The sequence below is a fragment of the Leiobunum rupestre genome, chromosome 11 (assembly GCF_980474605.1).
Source record: "Leiobunum rupestre chromosome 11, qqLeiRupe1.1.hap1, whole genome shotgun sequence".
NCBI classification, from domain to species: domain Eukaryota; kingdom Metazoa; phylum Arthropoda; class Arachnida; order Opiliones; family Sclerosomatidae; genus Leiobunum; species Leiobunum rupestre.
The window spans coordinates 25,430,659-25,453,819 of NC_143394.1; the positions used below are offsets into that span (position 1 = coordinate 25,430,659).

The window sequence follows — 23,161 nt, forward strand, 5'->3', positions numbered from 1 at the left end:
TTCAAAGAGGAACAAATACAATTTGAAAATATATACATACACACATACATATATATATATATATATATATAAAAATAGACCAAAATTAAACGCGACAAAACTAACGGAACGAGAGTTTTTCGTTCAAACCGAATGGGTGTTCAGTTCCCAATTTAAAAATTAGACGGTTCTCTTCGGTAACTCTGAAGGGACGATCTCCATTAAGGGACTTGAGGACACGAACAGAGATAGCGTTGATAGTGTGGACATTGTTGAAATGCCGGGTTACGTGATTTTTGTCGCGGTCGTTGCGTATATCGCGCAAGTGTTCGCGAAAACGGTCAGCCAGGCGGCGTCCAGTTTCCCCGATGTAAACAATACCGCAAATAGTGCATGACAAAGCGTAAATAATGTTAGAGGTTGTACAGGTGAAGGAACCTCTGATAGTAAACACGCACTTCGGTCCTATCACTACCAAGTCAGAACTAACATGGGCGCAAGTATTGCAGCGTGGACGGAGACAATTCGTAGTACCGGTATGATCAGAGGAAGTGCCATCCCCAGGTAATGTGCTGAAGACCAAAGCCGACCTAATGTTTCGGTCGCGGCGGTAACAGAATCTGGGGGGATCATGGAAAATATCTTTAGTCTCCGGATCCAGTTGCAAAAGCTTGAAATTCTTCTTGACAATATTTGCAACTTTGTACATTTGCGGGTGAAAAGTTAAAACCACAGATGAAGAATTGGACGTAACGGAGGTAGATTTGGGAACCAGAGCTTGATCTCTTGTAAATTGACTAACACGGTCGAGGGCTGATGACAATACACCCTAAGCATACGACAAGTGCAATTCCGTATTCGCAATTTTTGCGTTTGCGTCGGATTTGTTCCTCAGACGACGACTTCGTGGTTAAGGCTACTGAAATGCGTGACGACTTTAAACTAAGAGGCTATTCTGATAGCGTATTGTCATCAGCCCTCGACCGTGTTAGTCAATTTACAAGAGATCAAGCTCTGGTTCCCAAATCTACCTCCGTTACGTCCAATTCTTCATCTGTGGTTTTAACTTTTCACCCGCAAATGTACAAAGTTGCAAATATTGTCAAGAAGAATTTCAAGCTTTTGCGCCCATGTTAGTTCTGACTTGGTAGTGATAGGACCGAAGTGCGTGTTTACTATCAGAGGTTCCTTCACCTGTACAACCTCTAACATTATTTACGCTTTGTCATGCACTATTTGCGGTATTGTTTACATCGGGGAAACTGGACGCCGCCTGGCTGACCGTTTTCGCGAACACTTGCGCGATATACGCAACGACCGCGACAAAAATCACGTAACCCGGCATTTCAACAATGTCCACACTATCAACGCTATCTCTGTTCGTGTCCTCAAGTCCCTTAATGGAGATCGTCCCTTCAGAGTTACCGAAGAGAACCGTCTAATTTTTAAATTGGGAACTGAACACCCATTCGGTTTGAACGAAAAACTCTCGTTCCGTTAGTTTTGTCGCGTTTAATTTTGGTCTATTTTTATATATATATATATATATATATATATATATATATATATATATATATATATGTATGTGTGTATGTATATATTTTCAAATTGTATTTGTTCCTCTTTGAAAAATTGTTTAAGGTTTTGTCATTTTGTTTTCGGTAATTTTAGCTTATTCCTCTCCACTTGTAAATTTAATTTTAGCGGTTTCTCTCATTTTTTTTGCGCGTTCCTTCTGGCGCGTTTTCTGGCGCGTGCTTTTATTTATTTATTCTTTCAAATATTAGTGTTAAATCTTGTACCCGCCTTGAAGGCATATATTGCCGAAGTACCGCGGTTTTCTCTTTTTAAAAAACGGTTATTTCTACCAAGTTTATGTGTATTTTGTATATCCTAATTTAACTACTTTCTACTACTAGAACAAGTGAAAAGTCAAGCATTTACGTTATCCTAGAAATTTCATCACATTATGTTATATAGTCGCACTAGAGATTCATTGAATTATTCACTTTCAGTTATGATAACAATTTTTTACGTCAACTACAATTAGATATTTATCAGCAATTCTGTGAAGTCATCAACGAGACTTACGCTAAGTAAATCATCCGATAAGATGGCCTTGACGTTTAGCTAGTGAAAAAGGTCTATTGATCGCGATCCGGGATGATATGTCTGTAATGGGTTTCCAAAATAGAAAGGTGTCGTTTCGAACTAGGTCAGTGAAATAATAATCGCAAAAACATAGACACGTATGTAGAGCTAGGAGGATGAAAGCTGGCACCCTGGAGAGGAAATGCGGGGTTAGCAGGCAAGTCAACGAAAAAATGTTGAACATAGTAAACTATAGACATCTAGCGGAATTATTTATAAACTCTGAGCCTATTAATCGTCTGCTAGGGTATCTGTTAGTAATTATGATCCGAGTTCTAAAAATAGCTGAGTAGGAAGATGAAAACTAGGAGCTAATATGAGTAATATACTGGAAGACCACAATTATAGTGTAATTTCAAAGAAAACCCATAAAGTTGGAAAGACACACAATGGTAATTAAATGCTAAACACATCATTTTTATTTTAATGGTTGTAATTATAATTATTTGTAATTATAGGATGTATGCCTAAACCAAAAAGGACTTCAGTAAGTTCAGTTTTTACTGACCACATTGACATGATAATAAGAACTTCAGCTGAAAATCTAAGTACAGTTATAACGCAAAGCATTAGTAAAGAACTTGAGGTAAGTAATTTTTTTGTCACAATGTGGTCCTAACTTTTTACTAACACATTCATTTTTTCATGATTCATCAAGGCTTGCATAAATCAACTTAAAACTCATGCAGATAAAATTGTTTTTTCGGATAATGTACTGAACTTTCTAAACGTTTTTGAAGACAAAAAGATAAAAGACAAAAGTGATTTCACAATAGAAATTCATAAGTTGATGAGTGACGACAGCTTCGTAAACTCAGTTGGATTCTGCTTGCCAATAGATGTAAACTAATTTCAATATTCTACTCTTAATTAAATTTTAAAACATTTGCCAATAATTCAATAATTAATTGCACAGGGATTTGATTTGCTGGGAGATGCTGAACAGTATCAACTAACACAGTGTTTCTTACTAAGATTCTTCAATAACTTGTTAATTAAAGTGGTGGAAATGGAAATTCAATCTAATGTAGATGAAAAAATAGAAACTAGTACCACAAGTGAACATACTCTATTGACGGAGAAACAAGGAAAACAAAAGGAGCGTTACGTAATTCACCATATCGGAGGGTACATCTTCCGACAATTAATTATAGCTTACGGGTTTGCTTCAAAGTCACTGATTAATAACTGTATCAAACTTAAAAAAGATCAATCAAATGATTTCGCAAAGTGGAGCGAATAATTAAACAAGGGAGGATTATTGATACTGAAACCAAAAGCATTTGCTTTTGTATTGGCAATCCACGATGAGGCCAAGAAATTCTTCCAGAAAAAAAATATAACAGTTACATCAATTTCTAAAGATAAGGCAGAGACTTTTCTTAAAAAAGTGCTCAAAAGTGAAAAGCTAGTCAAATCTTGGTGTGAACTTTGGGGTTCAAATAGTCAAATGGCTCAAGTTTCCTTACGAAAGGTATGTCAAATTTCCATGAATTGCATGGGCAAAGCTTTCACTGGGAAACTAAAAACAGAAATTCAAAAGTTAAAGAGAGAATCTCTAAAAGCAGTGTCCCTGAGAAAAGAGATGAAAACGAAGAAAAGCTGCAAGAAATGCAAAGAAAAACCCGAAGAAGTAAAAATCAAGACCAAGGTTTCTAACGTAAAAAACCCTGGAAAGAGATTCCTAAAAATGTGATTAAAACTATACATAGTTCCTAATGTATGTTCCTAACTTAAAAGTACAATTCTTTGCAATTCTTAATTGTGATATTTAACTTTTAATCTCATTAAAATTTTGGGTAAAAACCTTATTCCATTTCATTTTCTAAAATCAAGCGCCTTAATCTTTTAATTTTTTTAGATTTTGTTGTGATATTTCCATTTTTAGGCTGCGCTATAACTTTACGCAAACATTTAATCTTTGGGATGCTTTGCTGGTAATTCATAACATTCGGGTTATCGTTACTCCCTGTTGCTGCTCTGTGTTTACCAAAGTATCTCTCGAGCGGGTCCTGATTAAAGCGTTCTGTCAATACTAACTTCGCTCCAGATTTTAATAGCACCTGAATGGCTTCTATGATTGAATGCACTGTAATATTTAAAATTTAAATATTTGGAAATTTTAATTATGAAATAGTGATAACATTTACCTGTAATTCTTAGGCCTTCCCTTGTGTCTCGGGTTAACAACATTTTTGACTTATCATAGCCCTTTTCGTTAGGTAAACTTTGAACTTCTTCCTCCCATTCATCTAAATAACCTAAAAAGGTTTCCTTCAACCACTAAAAATATAGATCTCTTTATAATATTATTACTTTAAAATTTGAAATGATTTGTAATTACCTTTAAGCGCCAATCCTCCACGCTTCTGTAAGGGTCTAGGAATCTGTTTCGGTTATACTTTCCATCTGTCAAATTCCGTACGTTAGTACCATCAAAGAAATTGTTCATGATTTTGATGAAGTTAACGGTCTCGGAGGCCTCCGGACCCACTAAATGGTCAACTGCTTTTGACATGGTTAAACTGATAACTTGGGCAGCATAATTAACTTTCATGCGTGAGAACGATGTTAAATTGATATGGTCCCAAGTAATTTTAGGGGCCAATTTCAGTCCAAACTCATTTTCACTGTCCATTTCAAAGCTCTGTTCAATGTGTGACCACAAAATATGTTTCCCTTTTTTTTTCAGAAGTCTTGTATTTTTCCCTTTTCCGCTGCTCTCCAATCCGTTTCGCACAGTTTTAAGCAAATGTGGTACGTCAGATACAAAGTAAATATAGTCTCCCCTAGAAATTTTTTTTTTAGTTTTGTAGCAAACACCGGACAGATGCTCCTCATCTTGACAGCACATTCTTATGAGTTTTTGGTTTACGCCAGCCTTGTCACAGACAACTGTAAGGACTTTAAATCCAGCCAACTGAAGGTTTTCAACTGCTTCCCATAAAATGCTATAAAGTTCTTCTCCTTTCATTTTGTCGCAGGGGAAAAATGCATAAGGAAACTTGTAATTTCCTGTCAAACCACGGACCATTATTTGCATTACGTGAGAGGCAAGATGTGGAACTTCCTTTTGTCCTTCAGCGTTTTCAACAAGCCTTCTTATTTTATTTTGACTATCGTTAGAATTTACTACTCCAATGATTTCCCCCGTACTGTGGCGATAAATTAGATCTTGCTTGATACTCATCTCATCAATCATTATTGAAAGGTACTTTTGGTGTTCTTCAAGCTTGTCATAATTTATAGTTTTCTTCATCTCGTCTATAGATTCAGGTCTAAATCCACTCTCGGTTCTCATATCCTTGGAAGAGCCATAACTTGTCTTAAGGCTTCGTATGTAGATGAGGATTTACTTTTTATGTAAAGGCACCAGTGTATAACTGCTGGATGCCATTTCTTTGGACGTTTGAGCTTAGAATTGACGATTTGAAGCTGTTGGTGCAAGAGAAATCGTTGAAATTTAGACGGTGTTTCAAAAGGATTGTCCTGCAAAATTTTATGCATCTCATCACTTTGTTCATTGCTAAGTTCAACCCCATCAGTAGCAATTACATTTTCGATCCGTTTTTTTAAGAGCCTTATTTTTTCTGTTTAAAGCCAGTTTTTTTTAATTTCATAGCTGCCATCCTAACTCGAATTTGCTGTAAATCTAAATTGTTTAGAGTAGTTTGTTTTGGAAAAACAACACTTTTCTTCTTCCGTTTCAGTCTTTTGAATAAATTGTTGCGCAGTAGCCTACAATTGATACACCATCCAGAGGAAAGCTTTTTCATATACTGGCATTTAGCAGACCTAAGACTATTTGATTCTGGACAATATTTTGCAGACTTGTGAGAATGATTCAAATAGGTATCAAATACAGTGTCTGATACACCCCAGCATACACTCCAGTGGGAATCGAAATTTGATGCGATATTTATTAAATCCTCAGAGGATTTAATTTGGTATCCTTTAGAAAAAATGTCATGAGTTTTCTCAAGATTTTTCTCCAAGAGAAATAGTTCTACATTCAATGACTGGTCAACTTCAAGCCTAACTGACAAAAGACTCTGTTTACGTTTAGATAAGATAAATAGATTGGGTTCTGATGATATAGTCCACAAGAATTTGCTCTTATTCTCTTCTCGGTGCAGCATAATTTCTTTCTCAAGTTCAAGAATAGAAAATTCTTTACTTATTGGTTGATTTGGTTCATCAACTACAGCCTGATCAACTGGTAAATGTTCAGAATTGTAAAAAAAATGTTGACATTCTATATTCGGGTCCATTTCCCTCATTGGTTCCTAAATTAAATGAAGTGTTTTAATGGCAAATTAAATAAAACCAAGTGCCAAAAAAACTTACTATTGACAGTGCTTCCTGGTTTTCTTCAAGTTCTACACTATTCACCATAATAGGTTTATTTGGTAATAATAACGCTTCTGGGTCATTTTTCGTGACATTTGAAGCATCGTCATTATGGTTGAAAGCTCCCAGTTTAGAAGGTGACAAAATTGTTTCAATATCTTTCTGTTTAGAATAGTTTTTTATTCCAGACTTATTAATGTTCATCAGAAATAATGGGTCACGCAATACTTCATTGGGAAGTCGCGAAGGAAAAGGATTTTCCTTGGTTGGTCCCTTACCATCCGCAAAATGTAAATTACAAACATAATGATGTTGTTTTACAGTTTCGACAGTAATAGTTTGACGGTTAATTGCACTGATCCATTTTTGACAAACATTTAAATTTTTCCCTTTCCTACCAGGCTTAGGAACTGGATAAAATATTATGTTCTTGTGGCACCTGGCGTCACTACGAAAATTGTCAAAACAACAGTATTTTCCCATTAGTAAAACCAAAAGAATCTATACTTTACTTAAACCTACTAAAAACCGAAGCACTATTAAAATAATATTATAAAAACATAGGACTGTTGACTCCGTTTCTTCTTATCTAGCAGACAAAATTTAAAAAAAATATATATATTGATGGCGCCACGATCTTATGTCGAAGGTTTTATGTGGCGCAGTGTTGTCAGACCATATCCGTAGTTAAAACGGGGAGCCTGTATAGAGAGAATACACTTTTCTCTTCCAGGGTACGTAGTTTTCATCTTCCTATTGCAGAGTATACGCAGATAATAAAACCAAAAGAGAAAGTTTGCTGAGCGTTTTGACAAAGAAATGGTATGATAACGCTAACGGATGCTGATAGCGCCCAGAAGTAGAAATGAACCACTAAAAAACGAGAGGACACTCATTAGCGGTCGATAAGCTTTTGACGCTAATCTTTTAAGTCTATCTAATAAAACTTTTGTAAAATATTACATTCCTAACCTTACGTATCCAATGCGCAAGGTCAAAACATATTTCGGTTCACCACAAAAAAAAACAATTGATTATGAAGCTGCTTGAATAAATGTACCCCACAAAACAATATTTTTAAAATAAAAACTATTATCTGGAATTCATCTCTTCTACTAGAATGATCATTCGTAGTTCCTTTCCAATTTGGAGAACGGGTTAGGACGTCTCAGACAGCCGCTGAAATGAGAGAACGCGACAAGGCCCAGTAGAACATTCCGCGTCGCCCAACCATCGGAGAAGTGCTCGAATAATTATTCCCAGTACGAAGAGTGGATTCTCATTAAAGTTGAATAGAGAAAAAACCCTGTATGTCAGCGGATTTAAACGATGTAAGCGTTCTAGCCGATAATTTCACTAAAATACGTTTGGAATATATTTGCACCAGCTTTGATATTTTATTTAAATGGGCGCATTTAAGAATTGCCGAAATGATTTTTTACTCGATTCTATTTCATAAATATTATTTCCTTAAGCGAATTTCTTAATATATATTTTATACAGCCAAAAATCCAAACATCGTAAAACAATCGTTACCTAATGTTTTAAACCTGTCTAAAAAGGATTATAGTGAGATTTTCTCATGAACTGCTGAAGAAAATTTCATAATCCTTTGTTTAGTCAAAAGGTTGGAATACTAAAATCTTAACCCAACGCCATCTTTTAATATATATCAAATTGATCCCTCATAATAGAAGTAGACTACTCAAAAGACGTTTCATTCTGATGGAAATCGTTATTCTGATAAGGGTTGATATCACACAATTAAACATAGGACTTGATATATACGAAGAAAAATTGCAATCCAGTAAAAAAGAGATACTGTAAAAATAAAATAAACATCTGAAATATTTTATTTACGAATTCCAGGGTGGAGTAGTTAGCATGTGCGAATACATCCTTAAAGTCACCGACCCTAAATTAAAATTTGGTCTAGGCCCCGTGCAGGATTTTGTCTCCCTCCCGACCTGCACAGTCCAATTTTGACGTAATCTAATATAAAGTTCATCCCAGGCATTCCTCAACCTTGGTAACCAAGCTCACTCACTTTTACGGGGAAAAAAACTGATTTCCAACTTTACGGCTCCGAGGCTCAATAAAGGTTTGTCTCAACTACCAACAACGTAATATAAAATCGACAGAAAACCAATTTTTTTCGCCGTCACGACCGTAGGCAATTTTCTACCTTTACACGTACCCTATGCAGACTTGTAATAGAAGTTTTCGAAACTTTGACAATTTATTCGGAGCCTTATTTTGCTATATGCTCTTATTTCAATAAATTGAATAAATAGTCTCGTGATTCGGTTAATGAAAAGTAAAACACGTCGCAAACGAGACAGCCTACAGGTCTACGGCCATTTTGAAATCGTGGAGTGGACTTAGGGGGCAAAGACTTTCCCATCAAACCATCCGGGCACACAAAACGCGAGTTCCATTCGGCCGAATCACTTTCCGTCGAACAATCCTATTCGTTCCATTCAATATTGGATTCTATTCATTGAGCCGAACACACGAGTAATCTCATTTATATAATTAAAGCTGAGCTCCTCTCTTGAGCCGCTCACTAGGGACAGGAAATCGCCGATTCTCTTTTATTTCACGCTCAATTAAAAAACCAAATCATCGATCTTCTCATCGCTTTTCATTAAATTGAACTTTGACTTCCGCTTTAACACAATACTTTTGCGGCTTCTAATTAACCTTTAGCTGCACACTACTTAAAAAAATAGTTACGCAAAACATACCTGTCATATGGCAATACTATGGTACTTTAGCCTTTGATATTGGTAGCAGGGAGGGTTATTTTTTAAATAGTAGCTATAACACTCATTTACGAATTTATTTATTTTTCAAAAAGTATTCATTAACGCAACAATAAATTTCTTAAGAAGTTTTATTTATATGTAAAATTTCTAAGAAATGCTCACTCTTTTACTTTTTTATCGTTTAGATAATATTATCTGAAAATTAACTGTAGGGTCAATCCATGTGAAATCGAGAGGTTGGGAGGCACTACCTCACCAATTTTTACTTGCATTTTTTTTGTGAATGTAGGCTTGAAATAATGAAAATTCCCAAAATTTAAGCCCTCTAGCTGTAAAATATGGCGTTTTATGATTTATTGAAATTTACACACAACAAAGGCTTTGCGGCCCCAAAAATTCAAATATTTGACCATAACTCGCAGTGAAATTACCCAATACTAATAACAATCAGTCACTATCACAAATTCGACAAGAAATCCGAATATGGTAATGAAATTGAAATCGGACTATTATTGTAGAAGATATTAAGGTATTAGGGGGGCTCATTTGACCCCAAAAAATCGAAAATGACGTCACCTTCGATTTTTTTTATTTTTTTATATGTTAGTACTCCTGCCTTAAGTAACTTATATTTAAAATATCAACAATGATAAACTTTTATTTTAAGTATAATACTTAGTTTTTTATTTTGAAAAAAAAATATTTTTAATTTTTAATGTTGAATATAGAGGTCGCTTTTTCAATACAGTGCAATTTAAATGTTTTGTATTTATCATAAATTAATTTGAATATCAATCTCTTATTTATTTCATTTATTATTTTAACATAAAAAACCATTCAGTGTATCTCAATTTGGCTCTGAAATTTGTTTTGAATCATTATTGTAGAAGACATTTGGGGGTCCTCTAGACATCACCTTTGATTATTTCGATTTTTTAATATGTAAGTTATTTTGGCCAAAGTAGCTAATATTTAAAATATCAACAATGAGAAACGATTTATACTATGGAAAATTTTAATTATGGTTTTTGGATTTTTTTTAATTTAAATTGCAATTTCATCATTAAACTTCATTGAGCATAATTTAAGAGTATGATTAGTTCATTTGCTTTTCACTAGATGTAGTGAAGATAAATTTCGGCTTTGTTCAACTTCTCGAATAACGGTTGAAAGGAGGTAGAACAGTCCAAGGCACAACGAGTCACCACTCCTTTGTACCAAAGGATTTATATCATTTGTCGATTTCTAGACTTTCCGGAGATAACGATTATTTTACGGTTTCTGTTGGGAACAGAGAAACTTCATTTTTAAAATCTCAAACCTGGAAATACGTGGCTTTTTTATATGGGGCAAAATTATACTTTGGCGTTCTTCTTGATCTTAGAGAAGACCAGGACTAAGCTCTCATTAAGGTTCTGCACCCTCACTGATTTGGGCATTCACACAAATCACCAAGGAGAGACGATCTGTGCTGATCCCATTGTTGATATTTTAAATATAATTTACTTGGGCCAAGATAACTTACATATTAAAAAATCGAAATAATCGAAGGTGACGTCATTCCCGTTTTTGGGGTCTTGAGAACCCCCTAATGTCTTCTACAGTAATGATCTAAAACAAATTTCGGGGCCAAATTAAGATACACTGAATGGTTTTTAATGGTACAATTATAATTGAAATAAATAAGAGATTGAAATTCAAATAATTTATGATAAATACAAAGCATTTAAATTGCACTTTATTGAAAAAGTGACCTCTATATGCAACATTACAGATTAAAAATATTTTTTTTAAATAAAATAAACTAACTGTTATACTTAAAATAAAAGTTTCTCATTGTTGATATTTTAAATCTAAGTTACTTGGGTCAGGAGAAATAACATATACAAAAATTAAAAAAATCGAAGGTGACGTCATTTCCGTTTTTGGGGGTCAAATGACCCCCCCTAAGGTCTTCTGCAATAATTATCTAAAACAAATTTCGGTGCGAAATTAAGATACACTGAATGGTTTTTAATGTTCAATTATAATTGAAATAAATAATAGATACATATATAAATTCATTCATGATAAATACAAAACATTTAAATTGCACTGTATTGAAAAAGCGACCTTTATGCAACATTACAAATTAAAAATACTTTTTTCAAAATAAAATAAACTAAGTGTTATACTTAAAATAAAAGTTTATCATTGTTGATATATTAAATATAAGTTACTTAAGTCAGGAGAACTAACATAAAAAAATATTAAAAAAATCACAGGTAACGTCATTTCCGATTTTTGGGGGTTTAAATTTCATTGCCAGATTCGGATTCCGGGTCCAATTTGTGATAGGGTGACTCATTTTTATTAGTATTGCGTAATTTCAATGCGAGTTAAGGTCAAATATTTGAATTTTTGGGGCCGTGAAGCCTTCGTTGTGTGTAAATTTCAATAAATCATAAAACGCCCAATTTTACAGCTAGGGGGCTTAAATTTTGGGAATTGTCATTATTTCAAGCCTACATTAACCCAAAAAATTCATATAAAAATCGGTGAGGTAGTGCCTCCGAACCTCTCGATTTCACATGGAATGACCCGGTACCAAAATTAATTGTTCAATTGAAAGAAGTAATTCGAAATACTCCGCATATAAACAACCAGAATATAAAACTGTAGTGAAAAGTATGAGGTTCAAATGATGGATCGTAGTCTAGCAGTTTTGTTTGCGGTACTCTACGTAATATTAACATTTAAAAATTAAAAAAGGCACCACCTTAAGCCCAAGTCAGCTAGCGACTTTAAATTCTTTTTAAAACTGTTTACAATGCGGATAGGAGTGTGGTGGCAAGTCTTTCATGCCATGCGAGCCAACAACTCCCTACACTCACTACATGTATAACCCTTAACCTTTTATAGTAAGGGAAACCAAAGAATTGTAACAGTGAAGTACGAATTTAACTATTCCATACCTTTAACATGCCAGATAAGCAGAGGCATACCGACCCGGGTTCAGGGAGTACATTTTGAACCGGGCGCCACGTTGTCTATCATGTATGGTGTGCCAAAAACTCTCCTTTCTGTAAAATATCAAAGCTATTTATTATTTTTTTTTATATATAGGGGGGCACCATTTTGAAAATTTTAAACCGGGCGCCAAATACCCTTGGTACGCCTCTGCTAATAGGTATCTCAACTGCATGCTGATGCAAAATAATTGTGTGAAACAAAGGTCTGCAGTCTCTCTGACTGGGAACAAGTTTTTAGTTTATCTACTAAATTGCCGAATTTATCGTAGTAAATTTAACGTTTTTTCCTCTAAAAATTATCTTTTACCTTTTCGCGTTGTCGAATGTTCTATCTCTTGAGATCACTGCTAGCTCTCATCGTTTTTAAACCATTGCTAATTAGTTTTATAGAATATTAAGCTAAAGTGGCGATCAAAAGTGACTCAAAATTGCAACGGAAAAGCCGAAACAAGAACGACACCTCTCTAGCTTGAACATGTATTAAACGTCTAGTGATCGTTTTACCGAAGAGAACACCAACGTCTCTCTCGATTAATTATTTGAAAAAAATCAAAAAACCAATGATTGACGAGCTCGCCTGACGTTGTCGAGACAACAGTAGATCGCTTCAGTGGTGACATCTCATAGATAAAAATAATAATACGTTTGCTTAATAATAACGAAACGTGTTTAAATCTGTCAAAGTACAGTGTAATTTATTTCTCAAAGAAACCTTCTGATAAACGGTTATGACATTTCTAGAGTCGAATCCTAACCTATTTCGTTACTATGATTTTAATTTATTAAACTTTAATTTAACGCTTTTACAAAAAAAAACATTTTATTTACAGATTGGGTCATTCCATGACAAAACGCCTGCCACAGAACACCCGACCCCTTTCGATTTTGCCCAAATTTTGTATACAGGGTTTTTTGGGCCTAGGAAAACGATTTTGACAGTTTCATAACGATCGGTTCAGCCGTTTACGAGATACAGCATACGCGTTTTTTCAAAAGTACGCCTTGACCCCCTAAATGTTTTCTACTATATCTTAAGACATAATTATCGCAAAATCACATGTAATACCTCATTTTAAAGACAATGCGCACCCTAATATGAATATTTAATCAGAGTTGTCATTTGACGTAAATGTCATTAAAATCTGGGCCTTTAAATAATTTGACCTTTGACCTTGCCCAGACACCTCAGTCGTAGGTCAACGATTTTAGCATTTTTAAAATTCCCACTATCGAATACATAATAATCACTCAAAATCTCAAAGTAATATTTGTAGTTTTCGAGATATTAATTTTTGAAATTTACCCCTCAAATTAATGAAAATGCTATTTTATACACGAAACTAGTTGACCTACTAAATAAATTAAAAATATAATTATTTTGGTAATTTTGAGTTTAGAATATCAAATACACTAATTCTTAAATTAAGTTGAGTTATTTACATATTATTTTTAGTTTTGCATGTTATCTGTAGACAGAAGACATCACTAAATTGCTTGTCCTTAGTATAGTCTGGCGTTCAATATTATTGTAGCGTATCTTACTGCACCCTAAAATGGAAATGTGCTAGATATCTCAAGAAAACCCAATATTGCTCTTAGTCATATCGATTACGTTTTTAATAACGTAAAAATGTTTTAATATCTTTTTAATATATAATAGTTATAATTGAGTAGTTAAATATATTAACAGCGATAATTGAGTAGCGAAATATAATTTATTTAACTGTATATTCTCGAACAAAGCCCTGAAATGGATCGAAATTGTTCGTTTTGGAGAGACAGTAGTAAATGTCATTTGCAAACACTTTCGAAAACAGTTGGTATCAACAACCATCTGTCCGAGGATGACAAATTAGTTCTTAGCAGCCGAACAGCTATACCTATGTCCAAAATAAGAAACATATGTCGTCACCATGAAGAACTTTTTATGAAAAGGTATTCAACGAGTCAAAAGAAGTGTATGAATCCTTTTGGGACTCACGACGCTGAAAGAAAGAGTGGACTAAAAACTATTTCATTGGATTTGTTCAAAAAATTAAAGTTACGAGGAATTGAAGTTATCGCTGGAAATAAGTTGTGCATCCAGTGTTTTATGTCTGCTGGAAAAAAAGTAAAGGATGAACTCCAAATACAGTTGGACGTTTCAGAAGTTCACACTGCACAAGAATCACAAGAAAGCGATTCTTTTTCATTTAGTCAACCTTGTTCATCGGGAGATGCGACGCAAGACGACAAAGCTATAGCTTTAGTGGCAGTTAACGAAACTCTATTAAACTTGGGAGAATCTCCTGTTAAAAGAAGTAAGAAATATATTCAATTTGAAAGAATTTATATATGTATACATATATAAATACATATATTTTTTAACTTTTGTACAGAAGGTTTGTCAACTCGCCAAAAAACAATTCTAAGCAGGACTAAGTTAAACGCTGTGAACAATTCATTGAAACGCAAATTAGAAGAGTCAATGGAAATTTCTCTTGATGAAACAGACGATAATATGGTTACGGACGATGTTTTTAGAAAGCTCAAAGAACATCGATTATATGAGAATATTTTGAACGAACTGAGAGAGAAATTCAATAACTCCAAGACATCATACAACGCACAATGGAGGAATTTGGAGCACCAGAATACATGGTCAAACGAAGCAGGAATCTTAAATCTAGTCAAGGAATTCTTTCGCTACCAGAGAAACAATCGAAGGGATTAATATTGACCGAAGACGTTAAATCAAAGGTCGTTGAATTTTACGAAAATGACGATAACAGTCGTATGACACCTGGACAAAAGGAGTTTGTGTCAGTTAGAAACCACGAGACAGGTCAAAAAGAACATCATCAAAAGAGGCTTGTACTGCTGAACCTGAGAGAGCTCTATAACAAATTCAAGGAAGAGCATGATTTGACGTTAGGATTTTCGTCATTTTGTTATCTACGACCACCTTGGTGTGTATTAGCAGGTTCGTCAGGTACACATTCAGTGTGTGTCTGCACCTATCACCAAAATGTCAAGCTAATTATATCAGCTCTACCGTCTCCTTGTCCTTTAAAATGTGATATCGATTTCATGGCGCTCACCGTGTGTGACACTCAAAACAGGAATTGTATGATGAGGGTGTGCAAGGACTGTCCTGGGAAAAATGGTCTACTTGAAAATGAATATTTAACGAACCTTTTAGAAGATTTTGAAAATATAAAGTTCATGCAATGGGTGACAACTGACAGCACAAAGCTCATGACCTTGAGCGAGAGTGTTGAAAACTTTTTCGACTCTTTGGCCATTAAACTACTTGAACTAACGCGTCATCATTACACATCTAAGTCACAATCTAATTATCTTAAAAACCTCAAAAAAACTCTAAAACCTGGTGACGTAATTGTTCTCGGTGATTTTGCGGAGAACTATTCCTTCGTAATTCAAGACGAAGCACAAGGGTTCCATTGGGACAATTCTCAAGCGACAGTGCATCCCTTCGTAATCTACTTCAGGGTAGTCGAAAACGGAGAACTTAATCACTTAAATTTTTGTATTATCAGTGATACCAGAACACATACAACCAATACTGTTCACAGTTTTTTAACTTATCTAATTCCAAATATAAAAACACATGTTCCTAATGTTAGAAAGCTAATTTATTTTACGGATGGATGTGCTGGACAGTATAAAAACAAATACAACTTTTCTAATCTCTGTTGCCACAAACAAGATTTTGGTTTGGACGCTGAATGGCATTTTTTGCCACATCTCATGGCAAGGGACCTTGTGACGGAATTGGCGGAACAGTGAAGCGTAAAACAGCAAGTGTCAGTCTTCAGCGACCAGTGACTGGACAGATTTTGACTCCAACAGATATGTTTAATTTCTGCCTATCAAACTTCGAAAATATCAAGTTCATCTATGTTAAAAACGAAGAAATTGAGCGACAAAAGGAACTTTTAAAAGAAAGGTTTTCTAAAGCCATAACAGTAAAAGGAACTCGAGGGTTTCATAAATTCGTTCCGAAATCGTTAAATGAAATCATGGTTTCTCCGTTATCTAATGACGATTCGCTAACCACAGTTAAGGTTTCGACTTTAGAATTGTCAGATACTCGAAATCAAGAGGCTGAAAACTTTAAAGTGGGAAATTTGGTAGCCAGCGTCTACAAAGGCCAACTTTACGTTGGATTAATTGAGGAAGTATCAGAAGAGTTTGGAGACTTCTTTGTAAACTTTTTGCGTCCCCCTGGTATTTCGGACAAATACACATGGCCCAGAAGGATCGATAGCAGTTGGGTGCCAAGTCAAAATGTTCTATGTGCAATTGAAATTCTTGTAGGTTTACCAAATTCGAAAGGCTATCAAATCAAAGAACACGATAAAAATAAAATTACCAAAGCCTTTTCCATGTATAAAGAAGTTTAAGCTGTTTTGTGTAAATAAAAAATTAATTGGTGTGTAAACTATAAAAATAAATGGTTTTGGTATTTCATTTTGTGTGTGGTGGGGTAAATTTCAAAAATTAATATCTCGAAAACTACGAATATTACTTTGAGATTTTGAGTTAGTATTATGTATTCGATAGTGGGAATTTTAAAAATGCGAAAATCGTTGACCTACGACTGAGGTGTCTGGGCAAGGTCAAAGGTCAAATTATTTAAAGGCCCAGATTTTAATGACATTTACGTCAAATGACAACTCTGATTAAATATTCATATTAGGGTGCGCATTGTCTTTAAAATGAGGTATTACATGTGATTTTGCGATAATTATGTCATAAGATATACTAGAAAACATTTAGGGGGTCAAGGCGAACTTTTGAAAAAACGCGTATGCTGTATCTCGTAAACGGCTGAACCGATCGTTATGAAACTGTCAAATCGTTTTCCTAGGCCCAAAAAACCTTGTATACAAAATTTTGGCGAAATCGAAAGGGGTCGGGTGTTAAAATTAAAAAAAACTAGGTCGTTTTGTCATGGAATGACCCGCTATCTAACTATAAACATTTATAATTCAATTAAAGCGTGACAGACATGTGGGCGTACGTATTGAGTAGATAACTCTTTGCATTGTTTCATTATCCGGGTATCTTTTTTTCTTTTGGATAATATCAAACAAAACAACACGTTTTATAATTCTTTACAATAATTTTAGATATACAGGGTGTCTTTTTTAGCTCTGACTGCGCATTTTTCTCAAAAAATACAAGAGTTAAGGTCTATTCACACGAGCCAACTTTTTGATCCAACTAGATGAGTCAACTTTGAGTTGAGTAAACTAGTTGGTTCGTGTGAATAAAAGTTCGATGAGTTGATCCACCAAAAAAGTACGCGAGAAAAAAATGGATCACTGATCCATTTTTGCTGACTCAGCATTTTGATTTGAAAAGTTGGCTCGTGTGAAAAGGCCTTAAGAGTTACAAGCCCAATTTTTCACAAAGATACTAGGTGATGATAAAAAAGTGGGCCATATTTGGCAATAGCCAGTTTAGTGCACAAATTTAGAAAATGTCTTAAAAAAGGTTAATTTTAAAGTTTATTTTTACAAAAATATCCGAACATTTACATCGAACAGGACCGTTTCTACCAATCCAACGCCGAGGGAACTCGTTTTTAAAATACTCTACCATACCTCGATGTGGATGGGGTGGAAGATTGGTCTTCTGTCCCGATAGCGAATACTAAATATTTGACTTACCCTATAAGCGTTACGATTGGCATCTCAGTGAAATAACTCGACCTTAGAAGCGCGCTGCTCACGAGAATAAAGTGGCAGAGTTGTTGATAGAAATCAATAAATGTTAGAGAATGGTTTCAAACTGTAAGATTTCGCTTTAAATAGTATCTTACAACCAACCTTTGCGCAAAAGCCACAGAAAATTTTATAATCAGCTAGGCTAATAACCAAGGCACCACCTAAGGCCTAAGTCATCAAGCGACTTTTAAAGCCATTAATTCAGGTGGTTACAATGTTATATTAGTAGGAATACATTTTTTACATTTGGATAAATCACAAGAAAAAACCTATTTTAAGACATTTTTTTAAATTTGCACACAAAACTGGCTATTTCCCCATTTGAACTTAACGTTTTCATCATCACCTCGTATCTATGTCAAAAAATAAGCTTTTTCAATGGAATTTTTTTCTTTTAACATTATCGACAGTGCTCTACAACTTTGGAATTGTTTGTCAAGCACCTTCCCGTGATAAATGACACAATTTTTGTATAAATTACATTCGTTTCAACATTTCTGGATACAAAAATCAACACGGTCTGTGCTATAAGTTCCCGTCGTAAACAAATTACCCCTTACCGCTGACCTTTATTTTTCTTTGGCCTCTATTTGAATTAATAGACTTACTTTCAGCCAGCCCAAAGCTACCCTATTTATCTACTTTTGCCATTTATTACCAGCAAAAACGTTGCTCGAAATTCCCCAGTATTTATCTTATACCTAAAAAGATAAATGAAAAAAAAAAGATTTGCAATTTGCAGTTTAAAATTTTTAACGAAAGATACGTGTCCCCATTATACTTTTTACTAGCTTTTTAAATTCAACGTTTTTTGGAGAACCTTTAGCATATATTAAAATATTTTTTTACTTACATTTTTTTTTAAGTTTTGCTTTCAGCCTACGGATATAATCTCCAACTTCACCCATTTGTACAGAAATATAAATTTTTTAAAAATGGAAACGCGAAACTAGGATAAGTTGTTAAAAAGTATCGTTGAAGAAAATATAAGTTACATTTAAGTTTCCTTCAAATTAAATGAGGTCATTTTTATGACCGAAATATAATTGGATATTGATATTAAATTTAATAAATAAATAATTTGAAATTCCATTTAAACTCCACGGATTATGTAAATAAAATAGAGTTGGGAATTATAGTTTCTAACGAACTTTTAACACAATCGCTGTCCATCTTGAGAACACAACAAAAAATATTTCTTGGTTCTCCTACTCAAAAAAACATTGCGACTAAAATCGGTTTCAATTTCTTGAAAACATAATGAAAGGGAGAAAGAGGTTCAATACCTCATAACATTGACGGCTTCCCAGACTTCAACCTCGGAGGTGATCCACGGAAAATCTTCGCAAACTCTAACCGATGAATCTAAGCTCTTAAACTTTCACCCAATGTTTTAGCTCTGCAAAACAGATGTTTTTTTAATATATTTTAAGTATTTGATAGTTCTCTTTTATTTCTTAGGTCTATTTTATACAGTACAATTTTCGGACGATAAAAAGGGATGTAATTTTATTGATAACAACTGCCCTTAAATATTTGTTTAACAGCAAGATATATAAAAAACTCAAATAGTTTTTTAAACGTGAAAATAACAAATGAAGCTTAATTGATTCTTAACATGAATTATCTATTGGAAAACCTCTATCCAGTTTTGAAAGTAATAATAGACGAATTATTAAACTAACTTTGTTAACGTATTTTAAACGAAATAGAAAATATTTTCTTTATATCTTATTTTACAAAACCTAAGTATTTTTCAAAGTCGTAGCAGTAAATTGGAAAATAAAATGACTTTTTCTTCCAGATGACAATGAAGCCAGCTTTTGGATGTACGCCATGATTTCAGTTGGCACCGCATTTGTTATATTCGTTATTGCCACCATTTACTTAATGTGGTAAGTCTCATTTTGCAACTAAAGAGCATTTGGTCACCTCAACATAGCAGGAAATGAGTTTTTATATGTTTTTTGGTTTCCGCGAAGTCTCCAATTTCGAATAAAACGACTGGTATTTTCATATGGTATACTGGGTAAAGAGCAAATTACAATTTTTAAAAGAAATTTCGATTAAATATTGCTACTACGATATAAGGGTTTATGGTTCTTGACTTGAATTTCTTTTTCTAAATTATCCGTGGGGTGGCGGAGTGGTTAGCACTTTCGCCTTGCAGCAAGAGGAGCCGGGTTCGATCCCAGCTTGTGGCACTGGGTGAAAACTCGGAACAACTCCTTCTGCGTTGAGTTTGCAAGTTCTTTCCCCACTGGTTTAAGGGGTTTTCACCCGAGCTCTTCGGTTTCCCCTTCCTTAAAAACTTGTTGAGGTTAACGGTAATAGTTAGTGTAGGGAGCTGTTGGCTCGATCGCGTGGCATTCTGGGCTTGCCACCACCCTCCTACCCATTGTAACCCGGCCACCTGAATTAAAGGCTTCAAAAGTCGCTTGATGACTTAGGCCTAAGGTGGTGCCTTGGGTATTAGCCTAGCTGATTATTATTATTATTATTATTACAATCGGAAAACTTTGTAACATGTTTTATGCTTGAAATAACAAAAAAAATGATCTACACATACTTCCTATTTACCTTTAAAGAATCCGTTTATTTAATGGATATACTTTTAGGTTTTAGTTTCTTGGGGCGAGTGCCCAGAAATGGCCGTCAACGTGAATTGGAATGCATATTATGGGCTAATAGGACAAAAGAGTCCATATAACGAATAATGTACGAAAGATTAAGTAAACTTTACGTTTGACGTCATTTCCTCTAGTAAAAGCTAAGACTTTAAGAACAGTATTTCGGGGATGATTTTAGGCTAAAATATTCAATAAAAACCTAATTAGGTTTTAAAATATTGCCCTTATATCAAGATATCTCCGATTCAAAGGGCTTCATCAAAATATCTATAAACAGCATTTACTGAGCTCTCAGAATGATAATTAAGAGTTTTACTTCGCCGCTCGATTTGTTTGAACTTTTTTAAATGAAACTACCAGAAACTCCTTAATCCTTATAAACAGACCCTTAATCCTTATAAACAGATCCTTAATCCTTATAAACAGACCCTTAATCCTTATAAACAGACCCTTAATCCTTATAAACAGACCCCTAATACTTATTCATAGCAAATCGAGAGGAGGGTAATATTACCAACACAAAACCCACCTTCTCAATCCAAACATTGCGATAGAAAATACTAATATTGACAAAATATTTTAAAGGAAAAAACCAACATTTTCCGTCATTCCCTCCTGAGAGACTTCTCACATATTCCTTTTCTCGAAAATGCAATTTCGTAAGAGCGTCAATACGTTTCTCGTTTTTTTAAGAATATCCGGTCCATTTCATTGTATTTGGCTCCATTCACAACGATAGGAAATAGCTCTTTTCTAAAGCAATTCGAATCAGTAAAATGGTAGAAATTCTTAATCGACGTATTATTTGGTTTTGGGGCAATTAACTAAAAATAGTGTAAAGTTTTTAATTTTCATTTCATTCTTAAAAGTTGATTCGTGAATATCTAGCGCCAAATCGAAACTAACGTTGATTAAATCTAAACGTCATGGTTTCTGGCGTGAATCGGGAGTCACTCTATTGTCGCGTCAAAGGTCAGAACAGATCCCAGCTGTCGTTCAGAGAAAATAACGATTCATAACTGTATCCCGAAAGCCCCAACCTAAACTAAAAGCTCAATATTTTTCAACGCAATTTCCGATATTTCTCATTCCGCAAAAAAACTGTATATCCGCAGTTTAAATTTGAAACTTCCCTTACAAAAAGTATTGCGAACATGAAACTTATTTTATGAATTATGCTATTTGGCCTTTTGGTGTATTTTAACATTCTTATTTCAACCTTAAACAAGGTCGTGTCGATACGTTTATGGGACGTGGTCAAGTACGTAATCGCAGGCCGTTCTGATTGAAATCTTCACGGTGGGTCCCAATTGTAGCTGGCACCTAAAAAGCACGCGTGTGACTCTTTTTTCTGCTAAGCAGTGGCGCCGCTGCAGGTAGGTTAGTATAGCCTATGTTGAGATTTTGAGGGGTCATAAAATATTCAAAAAGTGGTCCTCAAATATCTAAAAAGGACGTAAAAATATACAACAAGGAAGTATTAATATCTAAAAAGACGTAAAAACATTCAAAAAGGACAAAAACATATAATAAAACGAAGTAAAAATATCCAAAAAGAACGTAAACATTTCCTAAAAGGGCTTTCAATTTGCAAAATGAGTAATGTTTAGAATATAATGAAACTATTTTTTAATACAAAATATAATAATTCTAAATGAATTGAACTGTTGTCCATTTGTCCATTTGCTAATTTTAAAGCCAATGTACGAAAAAATCCTTGCGGTGGCACTGCTGCTAAGACCAGGGAATTTTGCCCCTGTTTTGCAGGACCCTGATCCAAAAACGCGGAACGAATGAAATTAAACTCCCATTTTGTTAGACACATTGAATTTACAGCCTAAAATAATGCACGGCTGTTTACCTGGAAGATATTTTGTAGGTTTTATTTCGGTGAACTTAAAATTTACACCAGAGTTTTAAAATTTAAGCGTTAGGAAAAATATCGGTAAATGCGTTGAAAATATTGAGCACGTGCCACGTAGTTTAGAACTTCCCAGAACGATAGCAGATTTGTATTGTGAACTTTCATTATTTACAACTTGATCCTGTGTCGAGGTTTAATTTGTTTCGTCTTTCGGTTAGGTTCACACCGACTACTCCTAAATGCGAACATATTCCCGTTACTCTGCCGTGTATAGCCCCACCCCAAAACCAAAATTTGATTAAGATTCAATTCGGCAAACTATGTACATACACGCCCATATTTATGGGATTTCTCTAAATCTAGGATACGTCACAATTAATTTCATATTTATAGGCTTTGGTTGCTTAAGTTACATAACCAAATGTCAATACTAAAATATTCAAAAGTATGAAACTTTCGCTACTTAACATTCGAAATTACTATAGGAGACGTTGTGGAGATTTCCACTTTGAGGCGGACACCGTAACTATTTTGATCTTTATAACGCTTCGATAGAGGGCATTTTTTCCTCTCGGCAATATATTTCCTACAGTCTTCATACTTATGGAACGTGTATTAGAGATTTATGACGTAGCAAACCGGGTTAGTTGGATGTCCGTTCCTTTCGTTTTAG

The 23,161-nt window shown here is 34.4% G+C and overlaps 2 protein-coding genes across 6 annotated transcripts in view; both read left to right on the forward strand.

Annotated features, from left to right (window-relative positions):
* The window catches only part of LOC149922037 (thrombospondin type-1 domain-containing protein 7A-like), a 99,070-nt gene that overhangs the window by 70,472 nt on the left and 5,437 nt on the right, over positions 1 to 23,161 (forward strand). For all 5 annotated transcript variants that reach the window (XM_090163218.1, XM_090163220.1, XM_090163217.1 and 2 more), the window contains one exon: positions 19,799 to 19,889. In XM_090163218.1, coding sequence (XP_090019344.1) covers positions 19,799 to 19,889 — 91 coding nt within the window. The remainder of the gene's footprint in view (positions 1 to 19,798; positions 19,890 to 23,161) is intronic.
* On the forward strand, positions 2,447 to 3,373 carry LOC149922038 (uncharacterized). The gene is made up of 4 exons (XM_090163862.1): positions 2,447 to 2,522; positions 2,589 to 2,716; positions 2,789 to 2,971; positions 3,047 to 3,373. Exons 1-4 carry the CDS (start codon positions 2,447 to 2,449, stop codon positions 3,371 to 3,373), a joined length of 714 nt encoding a protein of 237 aa, XP_090019988.1.

Coding starts and splice junctions, on each gene's coding strand:
- LOC149922038 (XM_090163862.1), top strand. CDS start 2,447: ATGAGTAATATACTGGAAGACCACAATTATAGTGTAATTTCAAAGAAA. Junction 2,523..2,588: donor AGTTGGAAAGACACACAATG/GTAATTAAATGC, acceptor TTGTAATTATAG/GATGTATGCCTAAACCAAAA. Junction 2,972..3,046: donor GATTCTGCTTGCCAATAGAT/GTAAACTAATTT, acceptor TTAATTGCACAG/GGATTTGATTTGCTGGGAGA.